Here is a 20412-nt window from a genome sequence, read left to right as displayed (position 1 = left end):
GCTAAAAGTACTCAAGCTCGGCCTGACTACACAAATGATGCCACACAGACAACGGAGAATTATTCGTTTTTAAAAAATAGTGCTTCCTTTTGCTCATATGCTCGCAGCAAAGGTTGCCTGATCAATGTTATTAAAAACTCGTGTCATCTTCAGGGGCTCTATGGGCCCGTTCTGGGAAAATTGGTGGTCATAGGAGAAGTGTCAGATAGAGTTTGGTTTGCTATTGTTAGGGGAGAGAAGAGGACTCATGAAGCAGCCAAACCTGTCTGTTGCTGGGTTTACCTCCTCTGGAGATTCACGTGAGGCTCATCGAGAGATGCTGCCACCTGTCCAGTCCTCCAAGTCATGGGCATCTGTGGCATGAAGGGGAGGAGTCACTGATCTATGACTGGGAGAAGGTGCTTAGGCACTGCGGCTGGGTGCTCACAAGGAAAGAACATTTCACTAATGCACATTCGGTGGGTGGTTCAGGTTTTCCTGATTTTTGCCTCGGGCCACGCCGGTTTCCAGATGACAGTGTTCTAAACGTCCTTTTCTTTACCGGAGAGCTCGCACCCTCTGGTGGTGAATGTGAAGTACAACACTACAGTCAACTTGGTTCGCTTTACCTAAAACCCTGCAGTGACTACAACGGGAATGCTTGGTGATCTTTGCCTCAATTTTGAAAGTAATCTGTTTCCAAGCATTTGTACACTAATCCTTAAGTTTCAATTTAGTGGGCATGGAGTGCCTTGCCTGGTAAGCATAAACTTGCAACTGGAAAATTTCAATCATAGCACGTTAACAGTGGTTCTCAAATTTTGACGTGCAGAAGAATCACCAGAGAAATCTGAATAAAGCTCAAGTTCCCAGCCACAGCTTCAGACCTCCTAGTTTGGCAGGCTTTGGGTTTCCCAGAAATCTGTCCGTTTAAAATGAGGTCCCGATGAGGTTGACCTCTGTGACCTGCTCTGAGAAATGCTGGCTTCAAGGCTAAGAGTATGGATTTGGAACAAAGCCCAAGTCCCGTCTCTGCCAGTAGTATAACATTGGGTATGTTCCTTAACCACTCGTAGCCTCGGTTGCTCAGTCCGTAAAAAGGCCGTGAGACTATCCAATCCATAGGGCTGTTGTAGGATAAAATGGGATCCTAATATACAAGGCTTGGCAGGATCTGGTCATGACAGTTACTCAGCACATGCCAGCTCTTATTATTTGTAGTATTAATCTTAATTAGCTGAAGCTACAGGGAAGAGGAGACCAGGGGAAGCTTGGATTTTCTGGACCAAACAGGCATTAAATCTTTGACTCTGAGGTCTCCGCAGTGAGATGCTTCCACGGATGGAGATCCACCTCCTAACTCCCAAGGACAGCCAGTGGCTGCTTACCGCACTCAGATATTTACACCCAGGAGGACAAGTGGCACCCAGCCGGGAGCTGCGAGGATGCTAAACAGCCTGGGCAGAAAAGTGCTTTGAGACAAAGACGCTTTAGGGCAGGGAAAGTATTTTTATACATCTTTGTACCTCCTGGGCCAGTTGGGTAAAAGAGAAGTTGGCAGCTCTCCTATATAATGATATTAAGGGAACACTTCTGTTTCTTCCTCTATAAAATGTTTGGGATTAACATATACACACTGTTATATAACAAATAGATAACCGGGACTTCCCTGGTGGTCCAGTGGTTAACACTTCACACTTCCACCGCAGGGGCCACAGGTTCCATCCCTGGTCGGGGAACCTAGATACTGCATGCCTCGTGGTGCGGCCGGGAAAAAAAAAAAAAGATAACCCACAAGGACCTACTGTATAGCACAGGGATCTCTACTCAGTATTTTGTAATAACCTATAAGGGAAAAGAATCTGAAAAAAGAAATATGTATGTGTGTATAACTGAATCACTTTTCTGTACACATGAAACTAACACAGCATTGTAAATCTATACTTCAATAAAAAATTAATGTCAAAATAAAGTAAAATAAAATGGACATGATAATATTTTCCCCAAAGTGTTCTGAAGAACAAATGAGTGAAGATATGTGTGAATCCCTTAGTGGTGATGATTGACACCAGTGGTCCTTGGAAAGTATTGTTATTTTTCCCATCCCTTCTGGTGTGAAAGTAACTGTAGTATCATTTTCAGAGACAGATATTGATTAGGAGAAGGGAAACAGATGGTTTAGATGTGTAGTGAGATTTTAGAGCACTGTTTCTGTTTTTTAAAAATCTATGTTTCCCCTGGTAAACTTAAGTCATACTTTCTTTTAATAGATATTTAAGTTTAATATGTTATATATAAAAAGTCATATATATGTGCATGTATAATATATGTATGTATGTGTGTGTACAAGCACACACACGCACACGCAGAGTTGTTGTTGTTTTATTTTCACCCACCAGGCTACCAGTCAGGAAGTTATAGAGAGCAACGTTATATAATGACTCAGCAAGTTGTGAGTCAGTGTGGATTATCTTGCTGATACCCTTTAACCCATGTTTACGTTTATCTCCTGTGTGTTTTCAAATCCTTCCGACTTACGGCATGGGTTGGCACTTCCCGCGTTAATGTGGTTCCACCCTTTCCTGGGAAGCTTACACATCCTGGTTGTCATGTCCTCGGCCGTACCACTAGAGGGAGCCACTCTGTAATGGGTGAGGTCAGCCTAACAGAAATAACGTGATCAGCCCGGTGCTGATCAGAGGCCAAGGCGACAGGTTACAGGTAACATATTTCAGATTTATTAAAAAACACATAGGTAACAAGTCAGAGCTTTGGCTAGGAATGATTTGGAAAAGAACTGAAGGCATTATTCCACAAAACATTCACAGTGTGTGCTACAGACAGAGAGCAGGGAAGTGTTCTAGAAGCATTTGCGGTGGACGATGGAGGGCCCGGCCTCGTCGTACTCCTGTTTGCTGATCCACATCTGCTGGAAGGTGGACAGAGAGGCCAGGATGGAGCCGCCAATCCAGACAGAGTATTTGCGCTCGGGAGGGGCAATGATCTGTTGGTCAGGATGAGGAAGAAGGGCCGTTAATGCGCTAGAACGGGGCCTGGGCATTCCAGCATGGTCCGAATTTGGTGACCCCTGCTGAAGCTCCGTGGGCAACAGGGACAGTCTTGGCTGTTAGATGCTGAACCCGAACCTGAACTCTAACCCATGGGGTGTGAATAAGTTGTGGATTTAAATATTCTTCAATGAGCACATTTGGTTTCCCAGCTTCCTTTTACACAATCTATTCCAAAGCATCTATGACACCCCTGCTGCATTCAGTCTACTACTGGGCAAACTGAAAGTTGGCCCCAAATCCTGCACGGCCTCCACTTAAGCCCTGACAATGTCCCCGACTTTCATAAGCTGTTCTTCAGCACTCAGCACGACACATACGCTCTGTGGACACGAACACCAGCAACTTCGAGAAGAAGTTTTGATTGTGCCAGAGCTTACCACACAGGAACTTGCTATAGACCTGATTAAGTACACTGAGATGCACTGTTTAACACAGAGGGACCCGAGCGTCCCCCACTGGGATGAACATTGCCCTGGGATAGGTCCGGGTTAGGCTGCATTGGCTGGCCCTACCCACTGCATAGGCCTGACATGTAAGGACATGTTGACATTTCTTAAATCAATGAATGGTTTAGGCTCAGAGAGCAGGGTATGTCTCCCTACAGCAACTCTAAAAATAGCTATAGTTGAGTAATTCCAAATTCCACATCAGACTTGGATACTTGGGTAGAAATGAATATGGACACTTGGGCCAACAGGTAAGGTATTTCTGAAACGGTGGTTAAAGGGTTTAATTTCTGTTTATCCCTTGAGCTCTGGTTGAACATTTATTTTTAATACAAGTACGTGATATTTACTGAGCACTTATCATGTGCCGAGCACATGTACTATCTCATTTAATCCTCATAACCACTTTGAAGAGTAAGTACTGAATTACTCCCATATTCCAAATGAGGACACAGAGGCTGAGAGAGGTTTAAGTAATTGACCTTGATCACACCACACCGGTTGGTACGTATCAGACCCAGTATGCAAACCTGGACCTCTCCCAGGTATGTTTTTGTTTTGTTTTAGAAATAACTTTTCATTTTCGTATAATTTTGGTTTTACAGAAAAGTGGTAAAGACAGTACAGAGAGTTCCTATAGACCACCCCCCACCCCCATTCAGTGTCAGTTTCCCCTAATGTCACCATCTTACTGTGCCAGGTTTTTAATGGTTTGCTCTCATCACACTGGATCTCAAAGTTCTACATTCATTTCTATTCAACACTCCAAGTTTGAAGAACTAGAAACTACCCAACTCTAGCTGGGTGTCTGTCATATACCCCCAACCTAGGTTGCTTTGTCAGCAACCCTAGCAGCTGGTTTCATGTCCCTCCCTCCGGAGTGGGAAGATGAGGTGGTAAGTGCCCATCGGAGGGGCATCCGAGAATCACAAATCCTCAGAAAACAGTCTCTCTCCTCTTAACCCGCAGAATTCCGAGCCTCTAAGGTGGAGAGAGAGCAGGCTTCCGTCTATCCCTCCCTGTTATGTTAGCTGCAGACCCTTTCAAAAATGGAGTGCAAATCACAGAGAACTTGTCTGAACACCTCTCGTGTGTGTGAACTGCCCCCAGGGGGCCCCTTCTCCTGCTCCCTGGGACGTGGATCAGAAGGTCCCAGCCTGGCCTCCTGATTTCAGAGTGATAACAGCCTTTGAGAAGTCACCAGCCACGTGTAAGTTTGCCTCCAAAGAATGATGGCCTTTTAATCTGAGTTGCTTTGACTGTCACTCAAAACTCACACAGTGTAGGGGCTCTGATGGCTCAAGGACTGAGCTGGGTCATCCTGGGGTCATGCTGCGCTTTTGAGCACTTGTATCAAAGGGTATGTCAGACGGAGAGATGAAGGTAAAATTCTAACTCCTGGCCACTGAGATGGAGTCACATTCAGTACTGGAGGAGGAGTGTACACTATTGAATCTACAGGGTTTACGCCTCTTCAGGAATAAGTCTGGCTCATCTGTAATACTTGTAATGCTCTATACATGACATGCACTAGTTTTGTGATGAGGAAAAACAACAAAATGTGTATTTTAGTGAGATATGGACACATGGGGGGCTCTACGGACCTTCACGGCAGCTGCTGAAAGTAGCTGATTGACAAGGATAAGTACAGATTAAATTTTGTACAAGATAATTCAACTTCTTTATGAACTGAACTGACCTATATCGTTTAAAGTATGGGACTTGCGGACTTTTAACCACTGCCTAGCTCTAAAACCCGTGAGTGCGTGTGACCAAGATGCAGCCTCTGAAGAGTCCTTCACCTCTTGGCTGTAGGGCTGGCATTGCCAGCAGCATACATGGGTCCGTCACGGAACTGTACCTTGATCTTCATGGTGCTGGGCGCCAGGGCCGTGATCTCCTTCTGCATGCGGTCGGCAATGCCGGGGTACATGGTGGTGCCCCCGGACAGGACGTTGTTAGCATAGAGGTCCTTCCTGATGTCAATATCGCATTTCATGATGCTGTTGTAGGTGGTTTCATGGATGCCAGCAGACTCCATCCCTGGAAAAGAGACACAGGCCATGGTCCTTGGGTGGTGAATAAAGCCCAGGTTGACGTGGAAGACGATGCGAGCAACTGGATGATCTTACACTGGACCGAAGCTAGGCAGGCATGATGCTCTGGGAACCAGCCATCTCAGGACCGAAAGGTCCTCGAATGCCCCATGTCCTCCTACCTCTTGTCTAGGGAGGAAGCCCTGCCTCAGCATCTCTGGGAGGGTGGGGGGCTACAACATCATATCCCTAATTTTTAATAGACTCACTACTATAAATGATTCAAATAAGAAGCCAAGTCTTCAGATTGCCAGCAGAAGCTTCCATGCTGAGCCAATGTTGCAGCCGTTGCTCAGAACTTTCCCCAAGTCTCTCTTTGGCTGCTGCCTTGTTTTTACTCCTCAAAGCTTTATGATGCTGAATCATCCAAAAAAAAAAAGCTTCCTTTTATTCGGACAAAGACTCGCTTTTCTTCAATCTTTGCAGTTTTGTGATGTAATACTAATAACGCTTAGTGATTAATTACAGCCAATATCTAATAAGCATTGAATGCTCATGTCAGCCAAGTCCTGGGCTAAGTGCCCCCCCCCCAGCTCGTGTAATCCTCACAGCCACCCTATGAAATAGGTACTATGACAGTCCTCATTTTATAGAGGAGGACCCTGAGACTTCAGGGTCCAAGGTCATGAATAGAGAATTAAGACTCAAACCCAGGCTCACCCCTCCCGGAGCCTGCCCACTGTAAACAACTGTGCTAACCCGTCTCCCAAGGTCAGTGCTAACGTAGGATTGGGCATTTCCATTTTTCTCTCCCCCTATTATTCCCAAACTCAGCATTCAACCTATCCTTCCCATCCATCCATCCGGCGGCTCCACTGTGTCCTAAGCACAGAGAGTATCTGATTCTTTCACTGTAAACCACACACCAAGAATGCTTTGGGCTTGACTACAACATAGACAATGTTTTCTTAAAAAGAAAACTCCTTTTCTGGTCTCCTTAACTCTTAAAAATGTGACATTCTTTCCTTTGCCCTGGTTTAGAAATGCACTTGGTTTTGTGGCCCCTGTCACATGTCCCCACACGCAGAAGGGTGCTGGGGGCTGAGGGTTGGCTGGGTGCAGGAGGAGAGGGTGGTCTCCCCAGAAGCAGGGGCAGGGTGTGCTGCCTACCGATGAACGAGGGCTGGAACAGGGTCTCTGGGCAGCGGAACCGCTCGTTACCGATGGTGATCACCTGCCCGTCAGGCAGCTCGTAGCTCTTCTCGAGGGAAGAGGAGGACGCAGCAGTGGCCATCTCGTTTTCAAAGTCCAGGGCTACATAGCACAGTTTCTCCTTGATGTCCCGGACAATCTCACGCTCAGCTGTCAGCGAGATACAAACATGGTTTGTACAGGCGGTAAAAATCCACCTGCCCGGGCTTCCCTGGTGGTGCAGTGGTTGAGAGTCCGCCTGCCGTTGCAGGGGACATGGGTTCGTGCCCCGGTCCGGGAAGATCCCACATGCCGCGGAGCGGCTGGGCCCGTGAGCCATGGCCGCTGAGCCTGCGCATCCGGAGCCTGTGCTCCGCAACGGGAGAGGCCACAACAGTGAGAGGCCCGCGTACCACACACACACACACACACAATCCACCTGCCCTACTGCAGGCTCTCCTACAATACAGGCTCCATCCACAAAGTGTATAAGTTCGACATTACATTCCGCACCCCCAAATCCATCAGGGCAATTAAATTACAAGTCCACTGTGGAACCGCTTCTGTTCCCAGCGGAGTGCCTCACACAGAAGGTTCTTAGCAAATATTGTCTGGAAAGTTCAGGACAGGATGAAAATGAGCTGGCTAGAAACAGGCAAAGAGCAGGAAATCCTTAATACGTTAACTTTTTTGCACGATTAACTAATGAATCTCCATTATAAGTGCTTTATAACAGTTTGTTATATTGGATTTTCAGTTGACCAGGAAGACGCGTGCCGAAGCCCCCCCTTAGAGGCCCCTACAGTTTCAAAAGCTCCAGAGACCCGTGTCGTCTGGGCCAGGTAGATTCTAGCTCAAACCCTTGGAAAATTCATCACCTTCCAGAAAGAGGCAGGCCCTGGCTCAGGACAAGACCCAGTTGAGAAGGCCCCAGTGGTACCTGGAAGAAGTGGGCAGGCAGACCACTTTCAGACCCCTGCCCTCTGAAGTTCTAAGCTATTGGTTCCCTCTGGGCCCCTGGGAACCTTCTGGAAGCATCTTGGAATTCTTCATAGGGAGTAGAGGAGGAACAGAATTCACTCAACTGCCTACTGCAAAAGGAGAGTTTAACATCTTCAGGGCTCAAACTTGGAGTCTAGAATAAGCCTCAGGGATGTCCAGAAACCTAAACATTTGGACAAGACCAAACTGGCCAAGGGAGGGCGGGCGGCCAGGGTCAAGGGCACTGAGGACGTCCCGACGTCTCTAGTATAGTCTGCCTCTGGGCAGCAGAACACCAGTTTATAGTCTGAAGACAAATGTGTCGCTGCCTGCGGGTTGCTATTAATAGTCACTAACAAGGGCTGCATGCCTCCTCAGGGCCAGGAATTCCACGTGCATGATCTCATTTACTACTCACAACATCCTTGTGAGAAAGGGTCTATGATTACTCCCACTTTACAGATGAAGAGGCTATGGCTTAGTGAACTTGGGCATCTAGTCCAAGGTCACACAGCTAGTGAGTGGCAGAATTGGGACCCAAGTCCTACTGAGATGTCTCCAAAGACTGCCCATCACCACGCCATACCAACTTCAGTCTCTATGTGTGAATGGAAGGAATTAAAAAATGTTCAAATGGTGCAACTCTGACTAGCTCATCATACCAGATGGTTATAACTGTTCTTCTTGAAGAAATAGTGTAATCGTTTAGTGATTTCACGTAGCAAAATACGCACTGCTTTGCCCTGGGCATTAGAATCAGGCCTTGATACCTGCAAGGCTGCCTCCCATTGTTTCCTTGGATAATCACCAAGTTCCGGAAGAACACCCCGCCCTTACACCCCCTCCCTTTATCTCCCGCAGGCCTCACCTGTGGTCACGAAGGAATAGCCTCGCTCGGTCAGGATCTTCATGAGGTAGTCGGTGAGATCTCGGCCAGCCAGGTCCAGACGCATGATGGCGTGGGGCAGGGCATAGCCCTCATAGATGGGCACATTGTGGGTAACACCATCTCCAGAGTCCAGCACAATGCCTGGGGGACAGTTGTACACAATAAAAGTCACCAGGGCAGCTGGTATGTGATCACTTACTGGTCTAGTAGAAGGGGAATCTCTAAGCCTCTTATTTGAAAGGAAGGAAGGCATTTGATAGGAGAAGTGGGGCAAGGCTGGATAAAGATAAAAAAAGAAAAGAACAGGAAGAGGGAAACAATAGGAGAAGTCCTCCTGGAAATACAAGTTAAAGGACTTAATTTTAAAGGTGAGAAGAAGACCTCTGAGGGCTGGAATTAGCCCTGTCAATTTGAACTAAACCCCAATCCATCACAACCCACATGTTTATGAACCATTAAATCCTGTAACTGATGGTGTATTTAACTGAGGCTCTCACCCCTCCCAACCACTTACCAGTTGTACGTCCAGAGGCGTAGAGGGACAGCACCGCCTGAATAGCCACGTACATGGCTGGGACATTGAAAGTCTCAAACATGATCTGCAAAGCAATTCAAAGAGCTGAGTTAGTGATGCTGCCAGTCTTACCAAGAATGCACAAGACAGCATCTTGTTGAGGAATGCAGAGGGCCCACGTGGTTCTGGGTAGAGGAAACTAAGGTAAAGGAGGGCCAGGGCAGCCTTGGTTACTAGTCAAGGAGAAATGAAGGTGTAAATGAAGAAACCATTATACCAGAGGCCTGATGGCATGGAGAGGGGGACACATGACCAGACAGGTATAAGGAGGGTCTAGCTTCTGGCCCTGGCCCTGGCCCTGAGTTGAACATGACCTGGGAGAATTCACCAAACTAACAGCTGAATAACGTGGGCTTCATTCCAGGTCTCTTGATTACAAATGGAGGAGGAGTTTGGATGAGAAGGGTTCTAAGTGTCCTCCAGTGTGAACAGCCCAGGACTTAATACTGTTATCAAAGCCAAAAGAAACAAAAGACAGCATCTATACTTCTCTGGTGTATGAAAGAGCCCCCCCCCCCTTTTTTTTTTTTTTTGGCCACGCGGCTTGCAGATCTTAGTTCCCTGACCAGGGATTGAACCCAGGCCTTCTGCAGTGAAAACTCAAGAGTCCTAACCACTGGACCGCCAGGGAATTCCCGAAAAAGGCCTTTTAAACCTGAAGCTCCGACTGGCTGAATGAGCCCTGTTCTGTGGTCTGAGGTGCGTTTAATCTGTTCCACTTTTTTATGTAGTTGCAGCCCTAGAATCTGAGGCCACTCTGGCTGCAGTGAAGGAGCCCTGATTCCTGGAAGAAAAGAACCGCCTGCTGGTAACAGAGAACCAAGTATGAATGTCAATGTGGCAGCTCACGCAGTCTAGGGACACGATTAGAACGAGAGTCCCTCCGGGTCAAGCATTAGAAATCTGTGCCCACGGAGATGCCCACAGACCACCATTTCTCCCTCTGCAAAACCCTCCCTGGTCTATTCACCAGAGTGAATATCTAGCATCATTTGCTAGACGGCCATAATTCCCAACTATATTTTTCACCATTCACAGGAAAAATAGCCCCCATAAGAAACAACATCTCTTGCTACATGAGCACTTCCCAGGCACACAGACGTTCCCCTGTAGAGAACAGCTGCTAGTGTGTTGGTGTAGCGCCTAGAACTCTTCCGAGAAAAAGACCCTGCAGTGTTTACATTTATTATTCTCCGAGGTCAAAAGATCACGGGCCAAATCCAAGCTCTGCCACTTCTAGCTGTGTGACCTTGGGACAATCACCTAATGTCCTTGAGCCTCGATTTCTTCATTTATATGATCAGCATACGAATAGCTCCTGCTTTACGTTGTTAAGATTTAAAGAGACAATGCGTATAAAATGCTTAGCCCAGTGCCTAACCATAGCAAGCATGAAATTGACACTAGGTGTGTTTATTTAGCAGTTCATCCAAACTGGAAATCTTGTCTGGCTGGTGGAATGGATGGTCTCCTGATCCAAAACTTCTGAGCTTCAGACAAGTGACAATAACGACAATAATAACTGTTTGTTGAAGGTTATCATACCAGGTACCACGAAACACATTTAGCATTTACCTCATTCATCTTCACATCAATCCTTTGAAAAATAATGTACTAATATTACTCCCAACATATGGACAAGGAAACTGAGGCTCTGAGAAACTAAGTGGATTCTTTAAAGTCACATAACTGATTAAGTGACAGATCGAGTTTTCAAACTGGGATCTGTTGGACTCCAGAACCAAAATTCCCCATTTTATGTTATCCTGCCCTTTGAAATGACTTCTCCTTAGAAGGTTTTACCCTAAACATGTCACCTTTTCAGTTAAATCTTGGAAATTTCCTGCTGCTCTTGGAACCAAGGGGCTGTTCCTGCTGTAAGGATGTCAGCGCCACCAGGATGCTCCTGGCCTTCGGAATTCTGGAAAGTTATCAGCCTGTGAGTGGACTGTGCGGTGGGCCTTCTCGCTGCTGTCCTGCACAACCCCTTTAACACAGGACTTTCCCCAGACACCAAAGTGCTGGGCCCTGGAGTGCATATTTACCTGGGTCATTTTCTCCCGGTTGGCTTTGGGGTTCAGGGGTGCCTCGGTGAGCAGGGTTGGATGCTCTTCAGGGGCAACGCGAAGCTCATTGTAGAAAGAGTGGTGCCAGATCTAGCAGGGGGACCAAGGAAAAACACAATGATGTGACGCTGTAGGGGCACTGCAGTCCTCAAAACGCCATCAGAATGGGCTAAGGGAACCAGGTTCAAATAAAATGCTAGAAGCACTCATTATGTGTCCACCGTTTTACAGATGCAGAGACTGAAACTCAAGGACTGTAAATAACTTGCTGAGGATTCACAGCTAGTAGGTGAATGAGCAAAAACGCAAACCCAGGCCTATGAGGCAGGATGGAGTAGTGGTTAAGGGTACAGGCTCTGGCATCAAACCTGGGTTCAAATCCTGGCTTAACCACTTCTTGGTTATGTGAGCTTAGGCAAATTTTAACCCTTCTCAGCCACAATCTCTCCATGGGTAATATAAAAATAATTTGTGGGCTTCCCTGGTGGCGCAGTGGTTGAGAGTCCGCCTGCCGATGCAGGGGACATGGGTTCGTGTCCCAGTCCGGGAAGATCCCACATGCCGCGGAGCGGCTGGGCCCGTGAGCCATGGCCGCTGAGCCTGCGCGTCCGGAGCCTGTGCTCCGCAACGGGAGAGGCCACAACAATGAGAGGCCCGCATACCGAAAAAAAAAAAAATTTGTATGTCTTTGTGAGACTTAAGTCAGGGAACCCTAGAGTCGCTACTTAGCCCAGAGTAAATGTTACTATTATTCAACAATATCTTCTTTACCCGCTATTTCCACTTTAGTTAATATTCATGGGCAAATGACTTAGAGTAGCAAGTAAAAGGACAAATGAATGAATATATGAAAGGATGAATGAAGCTGACCTAATTGCCTAATTGCCACTTTTAATATTGGAGGGAAATTTTGCTCCGCTCCATTCCCCTCTTTGTTCCCCAGGGCTGAGAGAAGCCTGCCTTGGTCAGCACACTCTGGACTTTTCGTTCATGGGCAGACATTTGGCCTTCAGGTGTTTCCAAAAAAAGCCAGTGTCTATTTCTAGCATGTCCGTGCGATGTACTTTGGACATACTTGTGTTTGCTTCACGGTTGAGCATCCTCTTTATTTTTTTTATTTTTATTTTTGAGCTGTTTCTTTTTTTAATTTAATTTTTATTTTCTATTGGAGTATAGTTGATTCACAACGTTGTGTTCGTTTCAGGTGTGCAGCAAAGTGATTCAGTTATACATATACGTATATCCATACTTTTTCAGCTTCTTTTCCCATATAGGTTATTACAGAGTATTAAGTAGAGTTCCCTGTGAGCATCCCCTTTAATCCCTGGATGCCATAAAGAGCAAACCGCTGTGAAAAAGGTTCAGTTAACTAGTTATTTTTAAAAGCCTGAAAATTCTCCCCTAGCACCAGAAATATTAAATTCATTCAGAATTAAAACAAAATCAAACAAGAACTGCTAGCGAAAGCTCATACACTAATAAAAGCTAGATCGACTTTAAAGAGTGTTTATCTTATCGCAGTTACTTTGGTTTTGAATTTATTGTTTCTAGAAAGGAAATGAGACTCCTGAAAGTTCTATTCCTTTGATGGAGTAAAAGCAGCACAGTGTTCAAGAAATCAAAAAAAAAAAAAAATGAAGAAAAGAAATTCTACCGATCGTATTATATACTACGGATACTCTGAAGCATCGTTTAAAAACCAACCAATCCCTCTCTTTCTCTCTCTCTCTCTTATTCTTCTCTCTCTCTCTCTCTCTCTCTCTTATTCTTCTCTCTCTCTCTGTCTTATTCTTCTCTCTTTCTCTCTCTCTCTCTCTCTCTCTCTCAAAGACCCTTTGAATTTAAATTTTAAAAATTATGGAATGCGTTATTTGTTCCAAGGATCTTTCTCCAGGTGCGTCCCTCTGAGACGCTGCCAGCTCCATGGAGAATCTCTTAAAAGAGTATTTTCCTACTATTAATATCTTCTTCACAGTGAAAACTGCAGTCTTAACCAAATCCAGAATCTTAGACTCAGTAAACCTAAGGAAACACAATTTTTGTAGAGAAGCAGAAGTTTCAGCATTATTACTGATAAATCCTAGCAACACTATTTTCTTTTACACTAGTGGGAGAGAGAGAGAGAGAGAGAGTGTGTGTGTGTATGGAGGTGACAGATATATAAAAGTCCAGATGTTCTGGTTCTAATATATTTGCTGCATTTAAAAAATTTAAGTCACTTTCTCATTATTTCTTCTGCTTTTTCTCTGATCACTTGTGTTTCCATAATGCCTAATAACAAACATCAAAATCCTAGGATTTAACTCTTCTCCTCATTAGCTCTTCTATATGGGTCTGGGAGATAAAGACTTCACTTAAGGCAACACAGGGAGATACTTTTAAAAATATTTATTTAAAAATTTTTGTCATGTGCTTGGGCTTCAATATGTTGAGGAACATTCAGGAATGTATGAATGTATAGCTTTCTATAGTGAAAACTAAAAATATATATATATATATTTTAAATGTTCGGGGTGAGTTAATGAAAAACTTTCAAGAATGGGCGGGTGAAGGCAACCCTTTGTTCTCCTGGCTGCTACTCATATAATGCTTGTCCTCGGAGGGCACGCCAGTGGACTGAGCAAGTCTATTAATACCCACCATTGTCTAAGGGCTACTGTTCTCATCTGCAGAGCTAGCTCACTCTAATTGGTTTATAAACCCTGTTAGGCAAAGGATTTGCTTTTTTTTTTAATTTAAAGAAACAGTTCAGGATTTTCTTTTTTCCAGTTAGTAATAATCTAGAAGGAACATCAACAAGTAAAAGTACAATTGGGCAAAGTGAGCCAGTTCTTTTCCTCAGCAGTAGCAAGATGTTTGGAAACAGGAGCCCCAGGAATTATGCATGAATCTCCCGGTACCTTCTCCATGTCGTCCCAGTTGGTAATGATGCCGTGTTCTATCGGGTACTTCAGGGTCAGGATTCCTCTTTTGCTTTGTGCTTCATCACCCACGTAGCTGTCTTTTTGTCCCATTCCCACCATCACCCCCTAAAAAAGGTTCAACACATCACGAGCCAGCCTCTCTCAGAACTTGTGAACTGATTACAGTCCAAACACAAAGGGTTAAATCATTGCGATAGAAAGTTCCTTCGGGTACCAACAATGATTTGCTGAATCCTACTGTCACTAAGTTCTTACGAAACAGCCTTAGTTGATTGGAAACAGGCCTGACTAGTTCTCTCAAATAGCAGAGAACCCTGGGGGTAAGGCAACTTTGTGTCATTTATCTTCTACATCCCTTGATGAGCTCCCTTAGGGCAAAGATTGTATCTGTCTTGTTCTCCACTATGACAAATTGCCTGGCACACATTCGGCACTCAATCATTATTTGTTGAATGGATATGTAAAATTTTACATATTAGTTAAATGGCATTTTGCCCCTTATAAATCCTTTAAACTGTACTTTTGAACTTGCCACCTACCCAAGAGTATATCTAACCGTTATGAGCAAAAACATTTTTTCTACAAATGATCACTCTGTGCTTGATTTCTCATAGATAAATTCATACCAATCAACACTGACATCTGCCTAAAGTAGTGGGATGTATTTTTTAATCATTATGGTGAAGCTTTAAAAAAGAGAGAATTCTCATTACTAAAATTTAAAATTGCACTGGAGTGACTTAAAATTGCAAAACAGTCGTGGCTACTATAGTTCCATAAGTAGTGATTTATGCAAAATATCTCCATTCCAGAAGTTCAACAAAGGGACAGAGTTCATTCATGGGGAGAGGCTTCTATTTTTTGCTCTTGTGAATCTATGCCAAATTGAAAGCTTAAATATCAATCAGATAGGCTCCATGTGCAAAATACATTTCTGCTGTGAAGGAGAATTTCTGAGATGAAACTCTCAGTTTTTACCCTGTGGCTGCCATCAACATTTTGTTTCTACATAATGCTATGTAAAATTACCGTGTGGCTGTCCACATGTATTTTGTTGACAGCTAACAGATGGAAAATTACATTTGGTAACAATGCTGATTTTCATCTAACATCAGGTTCTGTGAGAGTGAGTGACCTGGGCTTTTATTTTAGTTTCTTTCCAAAGAGTAGCTATGGAATACATCAGATAACTCATAAATATTTCTGATGCTGATGACAATGATTACATTTAGACAAAAAGGATTTATGAAAAAGGGTCAGTCTTTGTATCTGATAGACACCCAATAGAGAATCTATCAACATCGTGTATTAAATTGGCACTTATTTCTAGACGTCAATCATCAGAGGTACATTTTTAACATGGTTACATAATTCCCGGGCAGAGAGCAACAGACAATCTATGAATACCCATAGCGGGTACCAGAGACATAGAGGGACCAAATCTATAGCCTTGTTTCTCTCTGTTCCAGAGAAAATTTTCCTCACCTGATGTCTGGGACGTCCCACAATGGACGGGAAAACAGCCCTGGGAGCATCGTCCCCAGCAAAGCCAGCCTTACAGAGCCCAGAGCCATTGTCACACACCAGGGCGGTGCTGTCCTCTTCTTCACACATCTTGGCTGGAGCTGCGACACGGGGTCCTGCAGGGAACAGGGAGGAAGCCACCCCGCTGTTATCCAACAGTCTTGGCACTTAACCTGACCACTCCCACCTTCCAGGCTGGGTTGAGACCCCTCCTGTGCACTCCTAGAGCGCCTTCTGCTGATTCTTATCTAACACAGCATTTATCTCAAAGTACTTTCATTAGACTGAAAACGTTTTATAACTAAAACTCTGATTTCCACGTTCATACAACAGGTCTCTAGCACCGTGGCTGGCACGTCACATGTGCTCACAAGCACTTTAAAGACTGACTAAGTAAGTGAATGAATGAACTACTGCAGAGCACATATGGAATATCAGACCATGAGATCAGATATTCACAGGGACAAGTCATTTGTTAAAGAAGTATCTGGAATTTGCTGTCTGTATCCAACCATCTTCACATTTTTCTAGGTATGTTATAACTTCAAATTTTTTTCAAAAACGTAGATTTTGAGGAATGGGCAGCATGTGAAAATTTGGATATATTGAGACATTTAATGTAAAATGTTTAAAAGAAAATTCTCTTTTGGACCCTGAAGACTTTAAATTTTACCCTTGGAAAAACATTAGAACCAATCAAAACTTTCTAAGAAGGTGCTTTAAATTTTAGGGACCACAGTTATTCCATTAATAAAAACCACTGCTACCCTGTAAGTCCAACAAGTCAGGGTGAATCCAAAACCTTACACATCATGCAGTAGAATGCTTTGCTGCCATTAAAAAAGATAACTAAAAGGATAAGTTACAGGTATATTCTTAGGTGATACTAGGTTAGAGAAATTAACATTGTACGATCCCATTAAAAATGTATTTTTATGCACTAGAAGAAGATTAATCATATTTACCATGATGTTGATGGGGGTTCTTTGTGAAGTGGTGGGTTTTCTAGGTGTTTTAAATGATCATCCCTGAGTTCTGTAATATTTTCTAAATAAATTGAGCGTGTATTCTTTTAGTAAGAAAGCGATATTTCAAATATCCCATTGTTAAGCTTGTATCCTACGGCAAAATTTGGAAGGCTGGAGCACAAGTAACAACTTAGAGATCTGGGAAATCGAAGGCTTATTAGAGAACGTTTTCATTTAATGCCCTCGTTTCTCAAATGAGAAAACTCAGGGGAAGTGATTTGCTCAAGGGCGCACAGGGCCTTACGGGCAAAGTTGAACCAGAGATCAGGTCCCCTTGGCTACCCTTCAGCTTTCAATCTAGACCCCTTCCCTTTTCTAAGCAGAATTAGGTGAAAAATAGTTTTTAAAGAGAAGGACACCCAGAGTTCTCTGCCTGACTTTGAGATGATAGGATTTAAGGTTCAGGAAGAGTCTTCTAAGTTGGTGAACTCATTGCACCCCCAGGCCTAGATATAAAAGGCAACTCTTTTAAGGAAATTTCTAGGACCTAAGAAAAGAAAAAAAAGCTATTACAGTTTAAGTTGGGCCAGACCATTCCCATGAAACCAATGCTCTGTCTTTCCAAATGCCTAGAACTTCCACGGCAGTGTCTCATACAACATAACCCTTCGCAAAGAGCATGAACCTCAACTGAGAGAACATATCTTAAAATCCAGGACATGTACTATTATCGCCAACTGACAAACCAGGGAATCAAGACTCAAGTTGGAACAATTTGTCCAAGATCCCCAAACTGGCAGAGTTAGGACTAAAAATCACAGCACGTGATGATTATGGGCTTGGATCCTGGACTCACTCTGGACGTGAGTGTGGCCTTCACCGCTTAGAAGTCATGTGACTTAGTCAGTTATGTAACATCTCTAAATCAGTTTCTTTATCTATGAAACAGCGGTAAAATCTGTATGTAGCCCATAGAGTTCTTATGAGGATTAGATTTTCTAAAAGGCATTAAAAATAATTTATGGTGGCATATACATTATGCATAAATATTATTTTAAAATTTTTAGCATCATTATGTGATGATTATCATTACCCAGATCTTTTTACTTCCAGTCTTTGCTTTCTCTCCACACTCCCTCCAGGCCTACCACAGAAACCTTCAACTTGTGGACTCCACTTGTGAGAATGGAAAATGAGGTTTATCAATGGCCTACGCTTTCTTTTCCCACCCTTCCCTTCCCTTTCCAGACACTGAATTCTGTTTGGCAGTCATGTGATTTGGCTTCCTTCCTAGCAGATTAAGAAGCAAAAAGAGAGATGAGAAATGTAAGAGAGAGAAGGCGGAAAAGCAGTCGGCGTCGGAGGCATGTGTCAGAGGCTGCCAGCACTGGACCAGCAGCCTCTCTGGATGTGCTAAGCAGACTCGCCAAAACAAAAGTAAGGGCTGAAAACAGGATAAAATATTTGGAATTAGGAGGCTCTAAAAATGTGATGGTGTGGTCACTATGAATACACATGTCCTTAGTAACCCTTTCCTGGGGCAGGAAGGGTTTGGGGGAGTGTTAGAATGCACTGCAGACAAAGTAGACTTAACGTTCAGATCAGCAAGCCTGCAGAAAATAAAAAGATCTCAACATTTGGTAAATGTGTTTTTATTTGGCAAAAAAAGAAAGAAAGAAAACGTCCAGGAAGAATTTTAAAATCTCTTAAAGGAGCACTGTCGTTAGAGAAATCTGTGTCCCCAGAAAGGACCCAGCTCAGTGGTTTGCAACTCTTACCTAACCTGATGAGCAGCTGGGTTTGGAGCAAAGCATTTCCTAATTAGGTAAAACACACTCGAATGTCTGCTTTTGGAACAGCACCCGGGTCAGGGAGTTTGCTCTAACCGACTCGAGTGCATCTTGTGCCAAAAATGAGGAGTTAGTGGGAGGGGAACGCTCCAGGTCCCAGCTCGACAGTCTTGAAACACAAACCATATTTAGTCATGAATCACAAAATGGAAGGAAAATCTCAGTGTGAAAACTCCAGTCCAGGCTGAAGCTGCCAACTGTTGATTTACAGCAAAGAGCAGCCTGTGGTGGCAGGGCTGGCGCCCAGGTCCCGCCCGGCTGAGAAATGCAAACCAGACATCGCACAGGCTGAGACGCAAACAGCTGTCAGACGCACACCCGGCTCCCTCTCTCTTTATTCACAAAGATTCAGCGGGGCGCCTGCTGCGCTCTGCTGCAGATGACCAACCAACCGAGACGCATATATCTTTTTTTTTTTTAACATCTTTATTGGAGTATAATTGCTTTACAATGGTGTGTTAGTTTCTGCTTTAGAACAAAGTGAAGCAGTTATACATCTACATATGTTCCCATATCTCTTCCCTCCTGCGTGTCCCTCCCTCCCACCCTCCCTATCCCACCCCCTAGGTGGTCACAAAGCACCGAGCTGATCTCCCTGTGCTATGTGGCTGCTTCCCACTAGGTATCTATTTTACGTTTGGTAGTGTATATATGTCCATGCCACTCGCTCACTTTGTCCCAGCTTACCCTTCCCACTCCCCGTGTCCTCAAGTCCATTCTCTAGTAGGTCTGTGTCTTTATTCCCGTCTTACCCCTAGGTTCTTCATGACCTTTTTTTTCTTTCTTAGATTCCATATATCTATGTGTTAGCATACGGTATTTGTTTTTCTCTTTCTGACTTACTTCACTGAGACGCGTATATCTTGAAGTGTAAGCTCACAGTTACACTCAAGAGACTTTCCCACAGAAGACACTCCCAATGAGAGCCAGAGGAGCCCAGATGCAAATACACAAAGAGCCAATATCAAAGGCTAGGCAACCTCGGTTCAATTCTAAAATCCACTTCCAGACACCGTAGCTGCACCAAAAGTACAGTCCAGTGAGAAATCCCCACACCAAATCTGAACCACAAGCAGATACTGGAGTTTCCAGTGCCTAAATATAAATCATCATGTAACTTACTGCAGACAGCTTGACTGCGTCTCTGAAATGCACTGCAAGACCCGGGCAGTTGGTTTAGTATAAACAGATGTTGCAGGTGACACACATAGATTTCATTCCATCTTGCTCTCCCCACCCTTTCCCACACCAGGCTGCGTCTTAGCTTGGATTTTAAGGTTAGATAATTAGAGCTAAAAGCTACGATCGTGTTAGTAGTACAACCTTCATTCAAAACTTTCAGAGTGTGTGAGCCTGGCCAAAATCCCCAGAGATGACATCTGATTATGCTGGGGAATGTCAGAGCCGCTGGAATCTAAGTCACATCTCTGGGCCGGTGCCACTTACCCTGAAAGTGCTCGGCTGGGCTCCTCTCCTCTGGCTGGTGTTCGGGGAAGCTGAACGCTGAAGGGTTATATAGCTCCTTGGTCTGCTCCCCTCCCACTTGCTTCCCAAACAAGGAACAAAGACAGACTTCAGCCCTCCGTTCAGTCTAACACAACCATATAGGGACCTCAGCACAAAACTCTCTAATCTGGGTGGCCGGAGGTCTGGGTCTCTTCCACCGCATTCCACTGCTCTGCTCATGAAAAGGCAGGCAGCTCAGCTGCCTGTGGGAGATAAACACCCCAAGCCTTCAGAACAATTGCTGAAATGCCCAGAGATACTGAGTGAGCCTCATGGGGCAGATGCAGGCATGGTTCGCACATTCCTCAGGAGATGCCAAACGGCTGTCTTGCTAGCATTTCGGGTCATTTCCTCATGAACCAAGCACAGAAAGAAGCTGCCTCTGAGGAGCAGGGACTTTTAAAAAT

General features: G+C 44.5%; 1 protein-coding gene across 1 annotated transcript; it reads right to left on the bottom strand.

Moving 5' to 3' along the window:
- Nucleotides 1–2694: 2694 nt before the first annotated feature.
- On the bottom strand, nucleotides 2695–20079 carry ACTA2 (actin alpha 2, smooth muscle). The gene is made up of 9 exons (XM_079900087.1): nucleotides 19946–20079; nucleotides 15643–15797; nucleotides 14134–14262; nucleotides 11213–11323; nucleotides 9108–9192; nucleotides 8573–8734; nucleotides 6703–6894; nucleotides 5358–5539; nucleotides 2695–2983 (listed from the first exon to the last, which is right to left on the bottom strand). The coding sequence occupies exons 2-9, from the start codon at nucleotides 15769–15771 to the stop codon at nucleotides 2840–2842; spliced, it is 1134 nt and encodes a 377-aa protein (XP_079756213.1). The 5' UTR covers nucleotides 15772–15797; nucleotides 19946–20079; the 3' UTR covers nucleotides 2695–2839.
- Nucleotides 20080–20412: the final 333 nt, after the last annotated feature.

This window comes from Stenella coeruleoalba (assembly GCF_951394435.1).
Source record: "Stenella coeruleoalba genome assembly, chromosome: 16".
NCBI lineage: Eukaryota > Metazoa > Chordata > Mammalia > Artiodactyla > Delphinidae > Stenella > Stenella coeruleoalba.
The sequence above is the reverse complement of the archived record's forward strand: the minus strand, read 5'-3'. Positions and strand labels throughout refer to the sequence as shown.

What these genes read in the sequence shown, in the direction of transcription:
- ACTA2 (XM_079900087.1), bottom strand. Translation starts at nt 15,771, where the DNA reads ATGTGTGAAGAAGAGGACAGCACCGCCCTGGTGTGTGACAATGGCTCT. An exon ending in ACCGGGAGAAAATGACCCAG is followed by an intron (nt 9,193 to 11,212) that starts GTAAATATGCAC and finishes ATTGCTTTGCAG; the next exon opens with ATCATGTTTGAGACTTTCAA. An exon ending in CGCCTCTGGACGTACAACTG is followed by an intron (nt 8,735 to 9,107) that starts GTAAGTGGTTGG and finishes ACTGTCCCCCAG; the next exon opens with GCATTGTGCTGGACTCTGGA.